Source organism: Vulpes vulpes, chromosome 1 (assembly GCF_048418805.1).
Source record: "Vulpes vulpes isolate BD-2025 chromosome 1, VulVul3, whole genome shotgun sequence".
Lineage (NCBI taxonomy): Eukaryota > Metazoa > Chordata > Mammalia > Carnivora > Canidae > Vulpes > Vulpes vulpes.
In genome coordinates, this window is record NC_132780.1 from 1146378 (window position 1) to 1158309 (window position 11932).

The following is an 11932-nucleotide window of genomic DNA, read 5'->3' on the forward strand; positions in this document are numbered from 1 at the left end:
TGCTTACTTAGAACCTCCCTCTGTCTTAACATCCTCTCTCCTCAAAAGAAAGTCTTACTAAGTCTACATTTGTGCCTTTTTAAAGTTGGCTACTAACAGCCATGTCTTTCCTTTTTAAAAAAATAGCAAAACACCGAATTGCTCATAAACCTCACTCCAAACCAAAAACTTCAGATATTTTTGAAGCAGATTTTGCAAATGATGTAAAATCCAAGGATTTGCTTGCTGATAAGGAACTGTGGGCTCGACTTGAAGAACTAGAGAGACAAGAAGAATTGCTGGGTGAACTTGATAGGTATCTAATGACAAATTATCTTTCCAAGAGAGTTTGTTTCTAAACATATTTGCTTGTTAATCTCTTTCCTCATTAATAAAACATGCTTATTGAAGAAAATGTAAAATATAATATAGTAATATAATTAATAATATAATATATTAAAATATCAATATTCCTACCACTCTAAAGCAAATACTCATTCTCTAGAATACTTTCTCTTATGGCTGTGCATTCATGCACATGCCCACGCATGTATTTGTGTGTGTACAGAAATACTTAAAAGCAATATTCATATTTTTTTAATTATAAGATTTCAGCCATATTTTATATAGTGAAGTACTGAGATATATCAGATAGATCAGATAGATTATTTATAATAATTATGGATGTTTTCTATACTACATTTTAAATAAAATATTTTTATACTCTAATCAGGATAATGCTGTAATTTGAATGACTTGTTAAAAAAAGAACTTGCTGTGGATTTGTTACTGTAAAATGTTTGTCCTTGCTTTCCTTTGCAAACTTTTCTGTTTATTTAGCAGGCAGTTTGTAATCTGGTCAGGTAGTTATATATATGAAAAACTTTTCCAAACTGCTCTTTGAAATACACATTAGCACTCACTTGAAATTGTCAAAATGCTCAATGAAATCTGTTACTAAAGAAGTTCCTATATTATTTTGCTTAAATGATGTACCATATGCACTAATTAGTTTCTGTGAAAAATAGGATGTGAAGCACAAAGGATACATATCTTTTCTGCCATTTCACCTATAAATTCTTAGGTCTTTTTGATTACTGATACTATTTTATTTTTTTTAGATTGGTCTTGAATCTTGTTATTTTCTTGGTCATGATTCTCTTTTTATTTTTGCATGATGTTATTTCAGTTCTTTTGCATTTTGGTTTTGTTATTTTTGTAAGGTCTTCAAATCCTTTGTAGAAATGAAGCATGAAAAATGTACATGTGTGCGTATAAATATAATTATATTCATGTGCATACATATAAATCCTTCATTTATAAAAATTACAATAATACCTGCTTATAAAATATTCCAAATATAGAAGTAGAAAATAGGAATGTGTTAATGTTCTAGGGCTTTAATTTCTGGTTTTTAAATAGAGAAACATACTCTCTGAGTTTCTTACAAATCTCTTGATTGCATTATTTATATTGTATGTGGCCAATGTCCTTTGGCAAAGATAAAAAAGAAATCATCTATGTTCTACTTAGTGTTTGAGTAACTACAACATGCAGGATTAATGTAAGGGTTTTTTGTTAATTTATTTCAAAACATTTTTATACACTTGGAATTCTAGTTAAAAATATATCTTATTCAATCTTAATTTTTCCTCATTGAAATGAACTGAGAATTAGAATATGGAGAATTTTGATGTGTTTGTTTGATCTTGTTAATTTTCTTTTTCTTTACTAGTAAGCCTGATACTATGATTGCAAATGGAGAAGATATGTCTTCTGAAGAAGAAAAGGAAGATCAGAATGTAAATGTGCATGTGACGCATCAAGTAACAGACTCTGTTACTTCCAGCAGCTGTTACAAGGATGTTACACATTCAGAACTGTTCAGTGGTCAGTTGAATGGACAAGTGAACTGTTCAATGAACGGTTCAAATTCTTACCACAGTAATGAAGATGAAGATGAAGATGAGGATGATGATGATGATGATGTTGGTGGTGATATTGAAAACGAAAATGACCATGATGCTTTGGGGGTTGGAGATCATTCTATACCAACAATATATTTTTCTCATACTGTCGAACCTAAGAGGGTTTGTATAATTACTAATTTGCATATAATTTAAATATTTAGTATCATCTATAATATCCCTTAAAAGAACAGTATCAGCAGTGATTAATATTGTTGATAGTGCCAAACAAGAAAACTATCTTTTGCCTCTTGTTTTGGCCAATTGATCTAAAAAGAAAAAGGGGGAAAATAGTCTAAAGTCTGGATAGTTGGTTTTGGTATTTGCTTACTGAAGCCACAATAGAATTTGAATTGTTTGGGGTCTGGAAAGGGATCAGATTTGAGTAGCAACTACTGTAACTCCACCTGTCCTTCCATTCAGTTTTCTTTTGAATTCTAGAGTTAATTATATTGTGGGTGGTTTTGATGTACAAAGTGGATATTAAAATGACTGCTTTAGTTACGTTCTTAATTATGCCAGGTTGTTTTCTGGGTGGGTCTGACATTAATAGGAGTGTCATGAGCAAAGTGGAAAAATTTAGGAGGAAGTAAAAAGTAGCCCCTTTTCTGATAAATATAAAAATCTGTGGATAATCATGACTTTAGAATTTTGTCACTTTAGAGCTAGGGGTTACTTCAGAGGTCTTCTAATACAGAGTTTTTAAGCTTTTGTTTAGTACCAAAAGACTTTTTATTCCCTTCGTACTTATGGTAGACTCCCAGTATTTAAAACAGATCAAAACAGGTTGGTTCTGATTGGAGGAGGGATAGACGACCTGAAGCCCATTCCCTTGTTCCATAGTGCTGCTCTGAGGAGCAATTGGGAATTCATCTTTCTCAAGGAAACTTAAGGCCTGGAACTCCGTAGACCTGGCGAGTAATAATAAAGCAGAAGGTCCTTTGTCTCAGTGTAGTCTCTGTACCACAGGGTGTAGCAATGCAGGGATTGCCTAGAGCAGAGGTAAGGGTCTGTGCTATCAGTCTTAAGTGTCTGTGATTATTACCTAATGAAACATGTTTAAAACATATTTGATATTTCTTAAGCCCCTTAAGTTATCCCTGCTCTAACATGAACTGAAATAATTTATGTTTTATTTATATTTTAATACTTCAGACTAAAGGGAGCATCTTATGAATTCTTTGGAAAAAATTGACCTAATAACCAGAAAAAGAAGTTTATTTTATGATTATTTTAGGCTTTAAACTTTTTTTTTTTTAAAGATTTTATTTATTCATGAGAGACAGAGAGAGAGAGAGACAGAGAGAGAGGCAGAGATGGAGGCAGAGGGAGAAGCAGGCTCCATGCGGGGAGCCCGATGTGGGACTCGATCCGCGTCCCCAGGATCACGCCGCCCTGGGCTGAAGGCGGGCGCTAAACTGCTGAGCCACCCAGGGCTGCCCTAAACTTTTTATTTGCATGTCAATAAAACGGAAAGAAAAAGTAATATTTTGGGGAATGTTATGAAGAGGAGTCATTAACATGGAAAGTGCAGTATAAATGCCAAGTAGGAATAAAAGAATAACATGATAATCCTGCAAGGTTTTTTGTTTTTTAGTCCAATTTCTAAAAACTAGAGGTATTTTAAAAATTCTAAATAGTTAAGTATTATTTACTATTTCTTTTATGACTTAAATTTTATATTCTTACAAATACTGCTTTTGGTTAATTGTGCTCTTTGTTTTGAAGTGCATGATTTAAGCCACAAGTTTACGTCAAAGTAGTGGGGTGATGTGAAGGCTTATAATCTGTAGTTTAGTTTAAATGTAATATGCTTTTTATACAATAAAAAGTCACTGAAGACTAGAATTGGTCATTAAAGGAGATATAATATAATGTAGTGAAAATATGTTAAGATAAGGACTTTGTAATCCAGTAATGCACGTAATTTTAGTATCAAAAAATTAAAATGGTCTCTCATACTTCTTTATAGAGTTTATTTGTTTTAGTTTTGGCTTTAATTTCTCAAAAGGGAATTTTATGCTGTGAAATTTTTTAGGTCCGAATAAATACTGGAAAAAATACCACTTTAAAATTCAGTGAAAAGAAAGAAGAAGCCAAACGTAAACGGAAGAACAGCTCTGGCAGTGGTCATTCTGCCCAAGAGCTGCCTACTATCAGGACTCCTGCTGACATTTATAGGTGAGTGGTATTCACAGGGAATAGAACAATCTGCTGTTCCCTTCCTTCTTTTTGTAACTGAATATTTATAGGAAAAGGCTGTCTGTAACACAGAAGGCTGTCTTTCACTGAAAAGTGAGGTATTCCGATAGAGTTGGCTTAGTAGTTCATAGGCTCTCACAGGTGCTCCTAGGCTACCATAGGCTCCCAGGTTAAAGCGGTTGGAAAATTGCATGATTTTTCCCTTTTCCTCCTCTTTGCCAGTGCTTTTAAAACATTCCCAGTCAATCTAGTCAAAAAACATTGTATGTTAACTTTAGAAATCTAAGTTTGTTTTTCTAGTGGGCTGGAGCAGCACTTTTGCTGCCACAGCTGTGAAGATGCTTGGCACGTGGTTTACCGTTTCACAAAATAGGAGTTAAGTGTTGCTGTTCCAGCTTCTTGTTGTGTTGTTTGTTGAGAAAATTATTTGAAAATACCTACTTTCTTTATGATCCATATTTGTAAAATAGTTAAAATTACTAAATTGTCTTCTAAGTAGGTCTAAATTATATGTGGAATTTTGGCAAATCAGCTATCACCCAGAACATGCTTATCAATAAAGTGCTTGTATTTTATTAGACCAAAAAAATCATGTTTTTAAGAATATAAAATACATCATTTGCAGCTACATAATTACTTTGTGATAATTTTAGATGTAACTGAACAAAACATTTTAGATTAATTTCTGGAAAAGGTTTTTTTAACGAAATCAATATAAATTTATCCTCTGAAAAAAAAATAAATAAATTTATCCTCTGTTTATGAGTTACCTAAAGTTGATGTGTATATTTTTGGATGTTGTAGAGTTTTTGTTGATGTTGTGAATGGAGAATATGTCCCTCGTAAGTCCATCCTGAAGTCTCGCAGCAGAGAGAACAGTGTTTGCAGTGATACCAGTGAAAGCAGTGCTGCTGACTTTGATGACAAACGGGGAGTTCTGAGAAGTATTAGCTGTGAAGAGGCCACTTGTAGTGACACTAGTGAGAGTATTTTGGAAGAGGAACAAGAAGAAAACCATCACAAGAAACTTTTGCCCTTATCAGGAACACCTGAGGTATGTGTATATCTTTATCTCTTTTGTTAAAAAAAATAAGACTTTATTTATTTGCGAGAGCAAGAGTGATAGAGAGCATGAGCTGGGGGGAGAGACAGATGGAAAGGGAGAGGCGGACATCCCGTTGAGCAGGGAGCCCGATGCGGGGCTCAATCCCAGGACCCTGAGATCATGACTCAAGCCAAAGGCAGATGCTTAACCAACTGAGCCGCCCAGGCAACCCTGTCTTTTCATGTGGTATCTTTCATCAGTTTTTGTGAAATTAAAAAGGTAGTGGGAGCTCCATTTCAGAAGGGCGTATCATTCATTTTCTCTATTTCACATACTTAATATTTGGAGTTGAAAGATACTTCTTTATAAGAGGCTCTCCTCTCCTTTTTAAAAAATTGCAGGTGCTATATCTCCCAGGTATGGTTTATAAATTACTGATCTTATAATCTTTAAATTATTTTATCTTATATAGTTATTTATTAAAGTTAATCAACTGGCAAATGGCCTTGTTTATCTTACAGCTTCTTTAGTTTATTCATATACTTAATTTCAAAAGTAATGGAACCTAATCCATTCTAGGCTTGTTCTTTTTCAGTAATTAATAGTTTATAAAAAATTAATAGTCACTAGCAAACACAAATACAGGTCTTAAATCTCAATATAATTCAAGAAAATTTTTGTTGGGGGAGAGCATTACCAATCTTAAAGTTCTGTTTCTGTGAAATAGGAATTTTAAAGTATCTCAGTTTGCATATGTGTGAAATTTTTGGCTAGAATATCATTTAGCAGCTTATTTTAAATAAATTACCACTAGACCAGGGGCACTTGGGTGGCTCAGCTGGTTAAGCTTCTGCCTTCAGCCCAGGTCATGACCACAGGGTCCTGGACCCAGCTCCCTGCTCAGAGGGGAGTCTGTTTCTCCCTCTCCCTCTGCCCTTCCTTCTGCTCGTATGTTCTCTCCCTCTTTCTCTCTCTCTCCAATAAATAAAATCTTAAAAAGAAATTACCACTAGACCATTGTCATCTTAAATAATTCGAGTAGATGACTATATTTCTTGTATATGCTATCATTGAGTTAAAAAAGAAAATATATATGGGAGAATATGATCTAAAGTCCTATATTTTGGCCTGTGCCAGTGACATATTTACTTTTTGGGGGTTCTGGAACCATTTTACAATTTAGTGAGAGCTGTAGTTCCTCCCCTCAGAAAAATGAATGCATGCACATATACACATTCTTATTTACCAAATTGCAGAATTTTGTGTGTGGGGAGAGTTGAGAGATCCCAAAATAAGAATTCCTATCCTTGAAATAAGTCATATGTTATGGTTTCCATTATTCCCAGGCATGATTTCTAAATTTTTTTTGTTTTGTATTTCAGATTTTGAATTTATAAAATTTAGGAAAACTGGGAAACTCATGACTGTATCAAACTGATATGCCCATTTGTGTATATGTCAAATACATCTTAAAAATATATGTTTATATATAAGTAAGCATATGCAAAGCTTCTATTGTTTGTACAAAATGGTAACTAAATGGTAATAATTGTACTATATGTCACTGGGGATGGAGATCATTAACATTTAGGGACAGTCTGTATGATCTTTGGAATATTCTCCCCTCCATCCATACAGTGATCTCAGTTGATGTGGAAAGCGTCTCATTTAATAGTCTTCCATACTGTTACAAGAGCAGGTAATGGATGTAGACTTTTGCTATTTTTAAGTTTTTGAAAATTAGGTTTTTAATGAGGACTTAATGTAATCATGATATAGCTAGAGTTCAAGACTGGAGCTTAGTTTTATGTCACTCTTATTAGCTTTGCATTTTGTATTGAACTCTAGTATTCTATGTGCTATACATTTTTTTTAACATCAAAACAAATAGTTCATGCATATGGTATACTTTGAAAGATACCCTTTTCAGTATCTTTAAATGCTGAAATAATGTCTTTTTTTTTTCAAAAACATTTTTAATAAGGCTCATGCTCATCAAGAGAAAATAGGGGTTTGAGAAAGTAGACTTTGAATTTCTTTTAAGAACTTGGATTCTGTGGGAAGGAGGGGCCATTCTTTTGTTTCTTTGGTGGGACAAGGTGGAGGGGGTGGCTTTCTAAACTATTCAGGTGATACATTGTCTTAACTAAATTTGTACCCTTGGTAGACAAAGGGAAGCAAAATATACAGGAATGCTTACATGTCAAATTACACTTTATACTAAAAGATGAGGAAATGCAAGTACCAGAAACCTGAAGAATAAAATCATATTGGGGCATCTGGATGGCTCAGTCAGTTAAGCATCTGCCTTCTGCTCAGTTCATGATCACAGGGGTCCTGGTCAGGCTCCCTGCTCAGTGAGGAGCCTGCTTCTTCCTCTCCCTCTGCCCCTCTTCCTGCTTGTGCTCTCTCTCTCCCTCTCTCTCCCTCTCTCTCAAATAAATGAATAAAATCTTAAAATAAAATCATATCAACTCCTTGGGTTTTATAGATTTTATTTATTTATATTTCTTTTTAAAAATATTTTTTGAGAGTATGTGTGTGAGAGCACAGGACGGGGGAGGGACAGAGGGAGAGGGAGAAGCAGTCTCTCCACTGAGCAGGGAGTTAGACCTTGGGATCATGACTGAGCTGAAGGCAGACACTTAACCTGCTGAACCACCCAGTTGCCCCTTAATGTAAAAAGATCTTTACGTAAAAAGATACATAAAGATACATCTTTGGTTATATTTCCAGCATTTTGTACACATTACTTTTGCTTCAATTAAATATACAGTTGGCAGGTTAAGTCCAATAAACATCTAGTTGAAATTAACCATTTTTTTTGTGGAACATCTGATTTTGATCATTGAATTAATTGTAAATTTTGAGACCGATACTTGTCTCCACTAGTATCAGCACTTTCAGTTTACACTGATCTCTTAAATAAAACTGAGGCAAGATGCAATAAAATTCTCAAGTAATTGCATAAATGAACACCACCTAAGAGATGTCACTACTGCTGGAAGTAAGCTATTGGCTAGTGGGCAGCATGGCCTCCATAGGTTAGCTCATTCATCAACTCGTGTTTGACCCGCTCGCAGCATTTTTTAGTTCAGTACATTATTTCTCATAGCATGGTCTGGACATAAATGGAATGTGTGAAAGTTTAAGGACCTTTTTATGTACCCATTTTTTTAAATCCCAGATAAAACATTCATTTTACATTTTGTTCTTTAACATGTGTACTATACGAATCTTCTATTTGGTGGTGTAATTAAGATATATATTTTAATAGTACTTGATTTCTCTGAATATTTTGTGTATTTCTCCAAAAATCTAAAGAATTTACTTTTAATGAAAAGAAATGTCAAATTGGCAAATACAGGATAAAAATTTTGTGGGCATCTTACTTAGTTTTGTTATCCTAATCTTACTTTTGTCTTCTAGGCATTTTCTGGAACTGTAATAGAAAAAGAATTTCTATCACCCTCCTTAACGCCACACCCAACCATGGTTCACCCTGTGCTACCCACCATTCCAGAACGAAAAGAAGTTCTGTCAGAAGTATCAGAAGAACCTACAAAGAGGGTTTCAAAGTTCAAAGCTGCCAGATTGCAGCAGAAAAACTAGGGCCTGCCTAGGCAATGGAAGTTTACATCCTGGAACCTACGTTTTGCATTTCTTTAGAATCTACATAGCAAAATATGTTACTTGTAGTTTGAAATAAAGCATCCAGAATTCATTTGGCAGCAAGATCTTTTACTATTATCAGTGGATTATTAAAAATCAAAGTAAATGTTTGAATACTTTAATATTCAGCTTGTTTTGTTAATTCTCTTAGTACTGTCAGTATTGTTGTCTGAGTTTTCTTATGATGCACTGGCAGTATTTAGAATTATTTTTCAAAGAGTACTGTTCATATGCATTGTTTCTGTGTTTTGAACTAAATACAGGCAGTTTTGTACCAGCTGTGAAGTTGTGCATACCATATGGACCATTTTAAGGAAACTTTTAAAATTTCAAATAGATTCAACAATTATATTACTTGCTTTAGCATTTTAAAGGCACTTTAAAAAAAAATCTACTTCTTGTAGGTTTTGCAGCTAGGTGACTATTTAAAAAAACTTCCCTTTGACGGTCATTCTATTATCTCTGAGGCAGAAGGCTACATGTACCCTATGGGAAGGTTTCTTCGATTGGAAGAATGGTATTTTGTAAAACAATTTTTTTTCAAGTAAAAATTTTATGAAACTTGGTCTCTAAAATGTTGTGGACTTTATGATTCAGAATCAAATATAGAAATAAATGTCTTTGATTCATAGATATGCTATCTGTACCACACAGTTGTTCCTTGAATTTGTATAATTCCATAGGCAGTTCTTCTCCTTTAGTGTGTTCACTTTTAACTGGAATTATATTTTGGGAGAAAAGGAAAGGTTGTATAGATGCTAAAAAGGAGCTTGGATTTTTTAAATAAGAAATTTTGTGTTTTAATTTTCCCAACATTTTCATTCTCTAAGGCTACTTTCCTACTAGTAAATAATTGAAATAACATATTGACTGTTAGCAAAAATCCTTAAAATAAAGAGAAATTTATTCTAACATTGAAAATTACACTGCAAGTGTTAATCATTAGCTTGATGCATGCTGAAATGTAGCTTTTAAAAAGCATTTTGCATTAGTACTAAAATAAGCCATCAATGCCAGTCCACCCTCTATTCATGGCTAAATATTTAAAGGTTATTTATAGCTTCTTTAATGAATTCTTGCTTAAACAAAGTGAAATTATGTCCTAGAAAAGTAGAAGCTATTTGTAACTAGAACAGCACAACTGTAAAACTTTTATGAATATGTATTTTAATAATATGGGGGTGAGCCTGAATCTCCACAAGTTAATGGATAATTCAGAACAGAGGACTGATTTTGAAAGATAGCCTGAAAATGTAGAAGATTTGTTCTTTAGTAAATTTTAATCAACTGTGCATATACTTTTAGTTAAGACTGTTTTTCTCTCAGCCCACCCCCCACAAAAATCAAAGCAAACCAAGAGTACCATCGCGTATACACAAAAGAGCCCTGCCTCCCAGTTGCTGTTCAAGTGAGCCCTGCTAGCTATTCCCCCAGAAACAAACTTTATTGTGGGACTATTGTGATATTCTTTAGAGGCATGTAATTTCAAGAGTACTGTCATTAAATAATTTTTCATAATTTGAGCCTGTTGTTTATGTAGTTTTATGTTGCTTCTTGCAAATAAGGTGTTCCCTCATAGAACAAGATGGTAATGGGAGCAGGGAAAAAGCGTTCAGTAACATTTTCTTACGTGCTACTGAAGATCAAATGTAGTGATATGGCCTCATTTCATAGCTTCAGTCTTACAACAAAGTTTCGATTGTAACTTTACATTATAGCATTATTTTTCATATTAAATTCTTGTTTCAGAGGGATAAAATGAAGCTGGTCATAAATATTCTCTTTTAAACCATTGTAAAACAGAATAGCCAAAGTTTGTTGTTGTTGTTGTTGTTGTTTTTTAATTTGGACTAATTTTTGGACTTTAGAAGAATTGCAAAAAGAGTGCAGTTTCCATATACCTCTTCATTCAGCTTCCCTTAATATTATAACATCCTGTGTAACCATAATGCAGTGGTTAAAACTGGAATATTTATGTTGGTGCAATACTATTAACTTTGATCGACAGATCTTACTGGAATTTCACCAGCCTTTTCACTAAGTGTTCTTTTTCTGTTCCAGGATCCTGCGTACGATTCCGTCTTGCATTTATTATTACTCCTTAGCCTCTTCCAGTCTTCACGGTTGGTTGGTTGTTTTCTTTTATGACTATAACCTATTTGAAGAGTACTGGTCAGGTATTTCGTAGGATGATCCTCCATTTGAGTTTGATGTACTCCTATAATTAGAATGAGGTTTTGCATTTTTGGCAAGAATACCACAGAGATGCACCAAATCAAGAGATTCCCATCAGAGATGCATTCTGGTGTGTCCAAACTTCCGATATGTGAACCCTGATCATTTGGTTAAGGTGGTGTCTGCAGGTTTCTCCACCATAAAATTACTGTCTTTTCCTTTGTAGTGAATAAATACTTTCAAGGACATACTTGGAGATTATGCAGATTATCTTTTTTTTTTTTTTTTCTTCTCATACCTGAGCCCACTAATTTTTTGTGTTCATTGGCAGGTCTTGTCTGCAACAGTTATCACTGTGGTATTTGCCTAATGGTGATTTCTGTTCTGCTCTTTCTACCTACCTGCCCACCTGCCTACCTTCCTCTGCCCTGCCTTCCCTTCCCCCCTCTTCGTGCCCTCTCCCTTCCCCTCCGCCATCCATCCCTCCCTCCCTTCCTTCCATCTCTCTTTCCTTCCTTCCTCCTTTTTCTCCCTAATGTAATGTAATGTGCTGGAGGGGCTCCTGTGAAGCTATTTCAGTGCTTCCATCAAGAATTAATTAGCTTTATCAGCATCAAGATGTCTGGGTACTTTGTTTACATTTATTTCTTAGAATTCTTTTGTAATGAAAAGCTGTGCCATCCCTCCCGTTTATTAATTTATTATTTATATCAGCATGAACTTGGATATTTATTTTATTCTATGGATTAAGATCCAGTTGTCATCGTTTTATTTGTTCCCATGGTTCTACATTTGACCATCAGGAACTTCTTTAAGTTGATTGCTGAATTCTTTCAACAAATCTCCGTATTTTTGTTAGAATATTTTGACTCCACAAAATGTTACAGGCTTA

At 34.2% G+C, this 11932-nt stretch overlaps 1 protein-coding gene across 3 annotated transcripts in view; it reads left to right on the forward strand.

The window, feature by feature from the left end:
- URI1 (URI1 prefoldin like chaperone) overlaps positions 1 to 10388 on the forward strand; it is a 68630-nt gene extending 58242 nt beyond the window's left edge. For all 3 annotated transcript variants that reach the window (XM_072749653.1, XM_072749664.1, XM_072749668.1), the window contains exons 7-11: positions 127 to 295; positions 1715 to 2069; positions 3985 to 4127; positions 4953 to 5202; positions 8623 to 10388. In XM_072749653.1, coding sequence (XP_072605754.1) covers positions 127 to 295; positions 1715 to 2069; positions 3985 to 4127; positions 4953 to 5202; positions 8623 to 8805 — 1100 coding nt within the window. In that variant the 3' untranslated portion in view covers positions 8806 to 10388. The remainder of the gene's footprint in view (positions 1 to 126; positions 296 to 1714; positions 2070 to 3984; positions 4128 to 4952; positions 5203 to 8622) is intronic.
- Positions 10389 to 11932: the final 1544 nt, after the last annotated feature.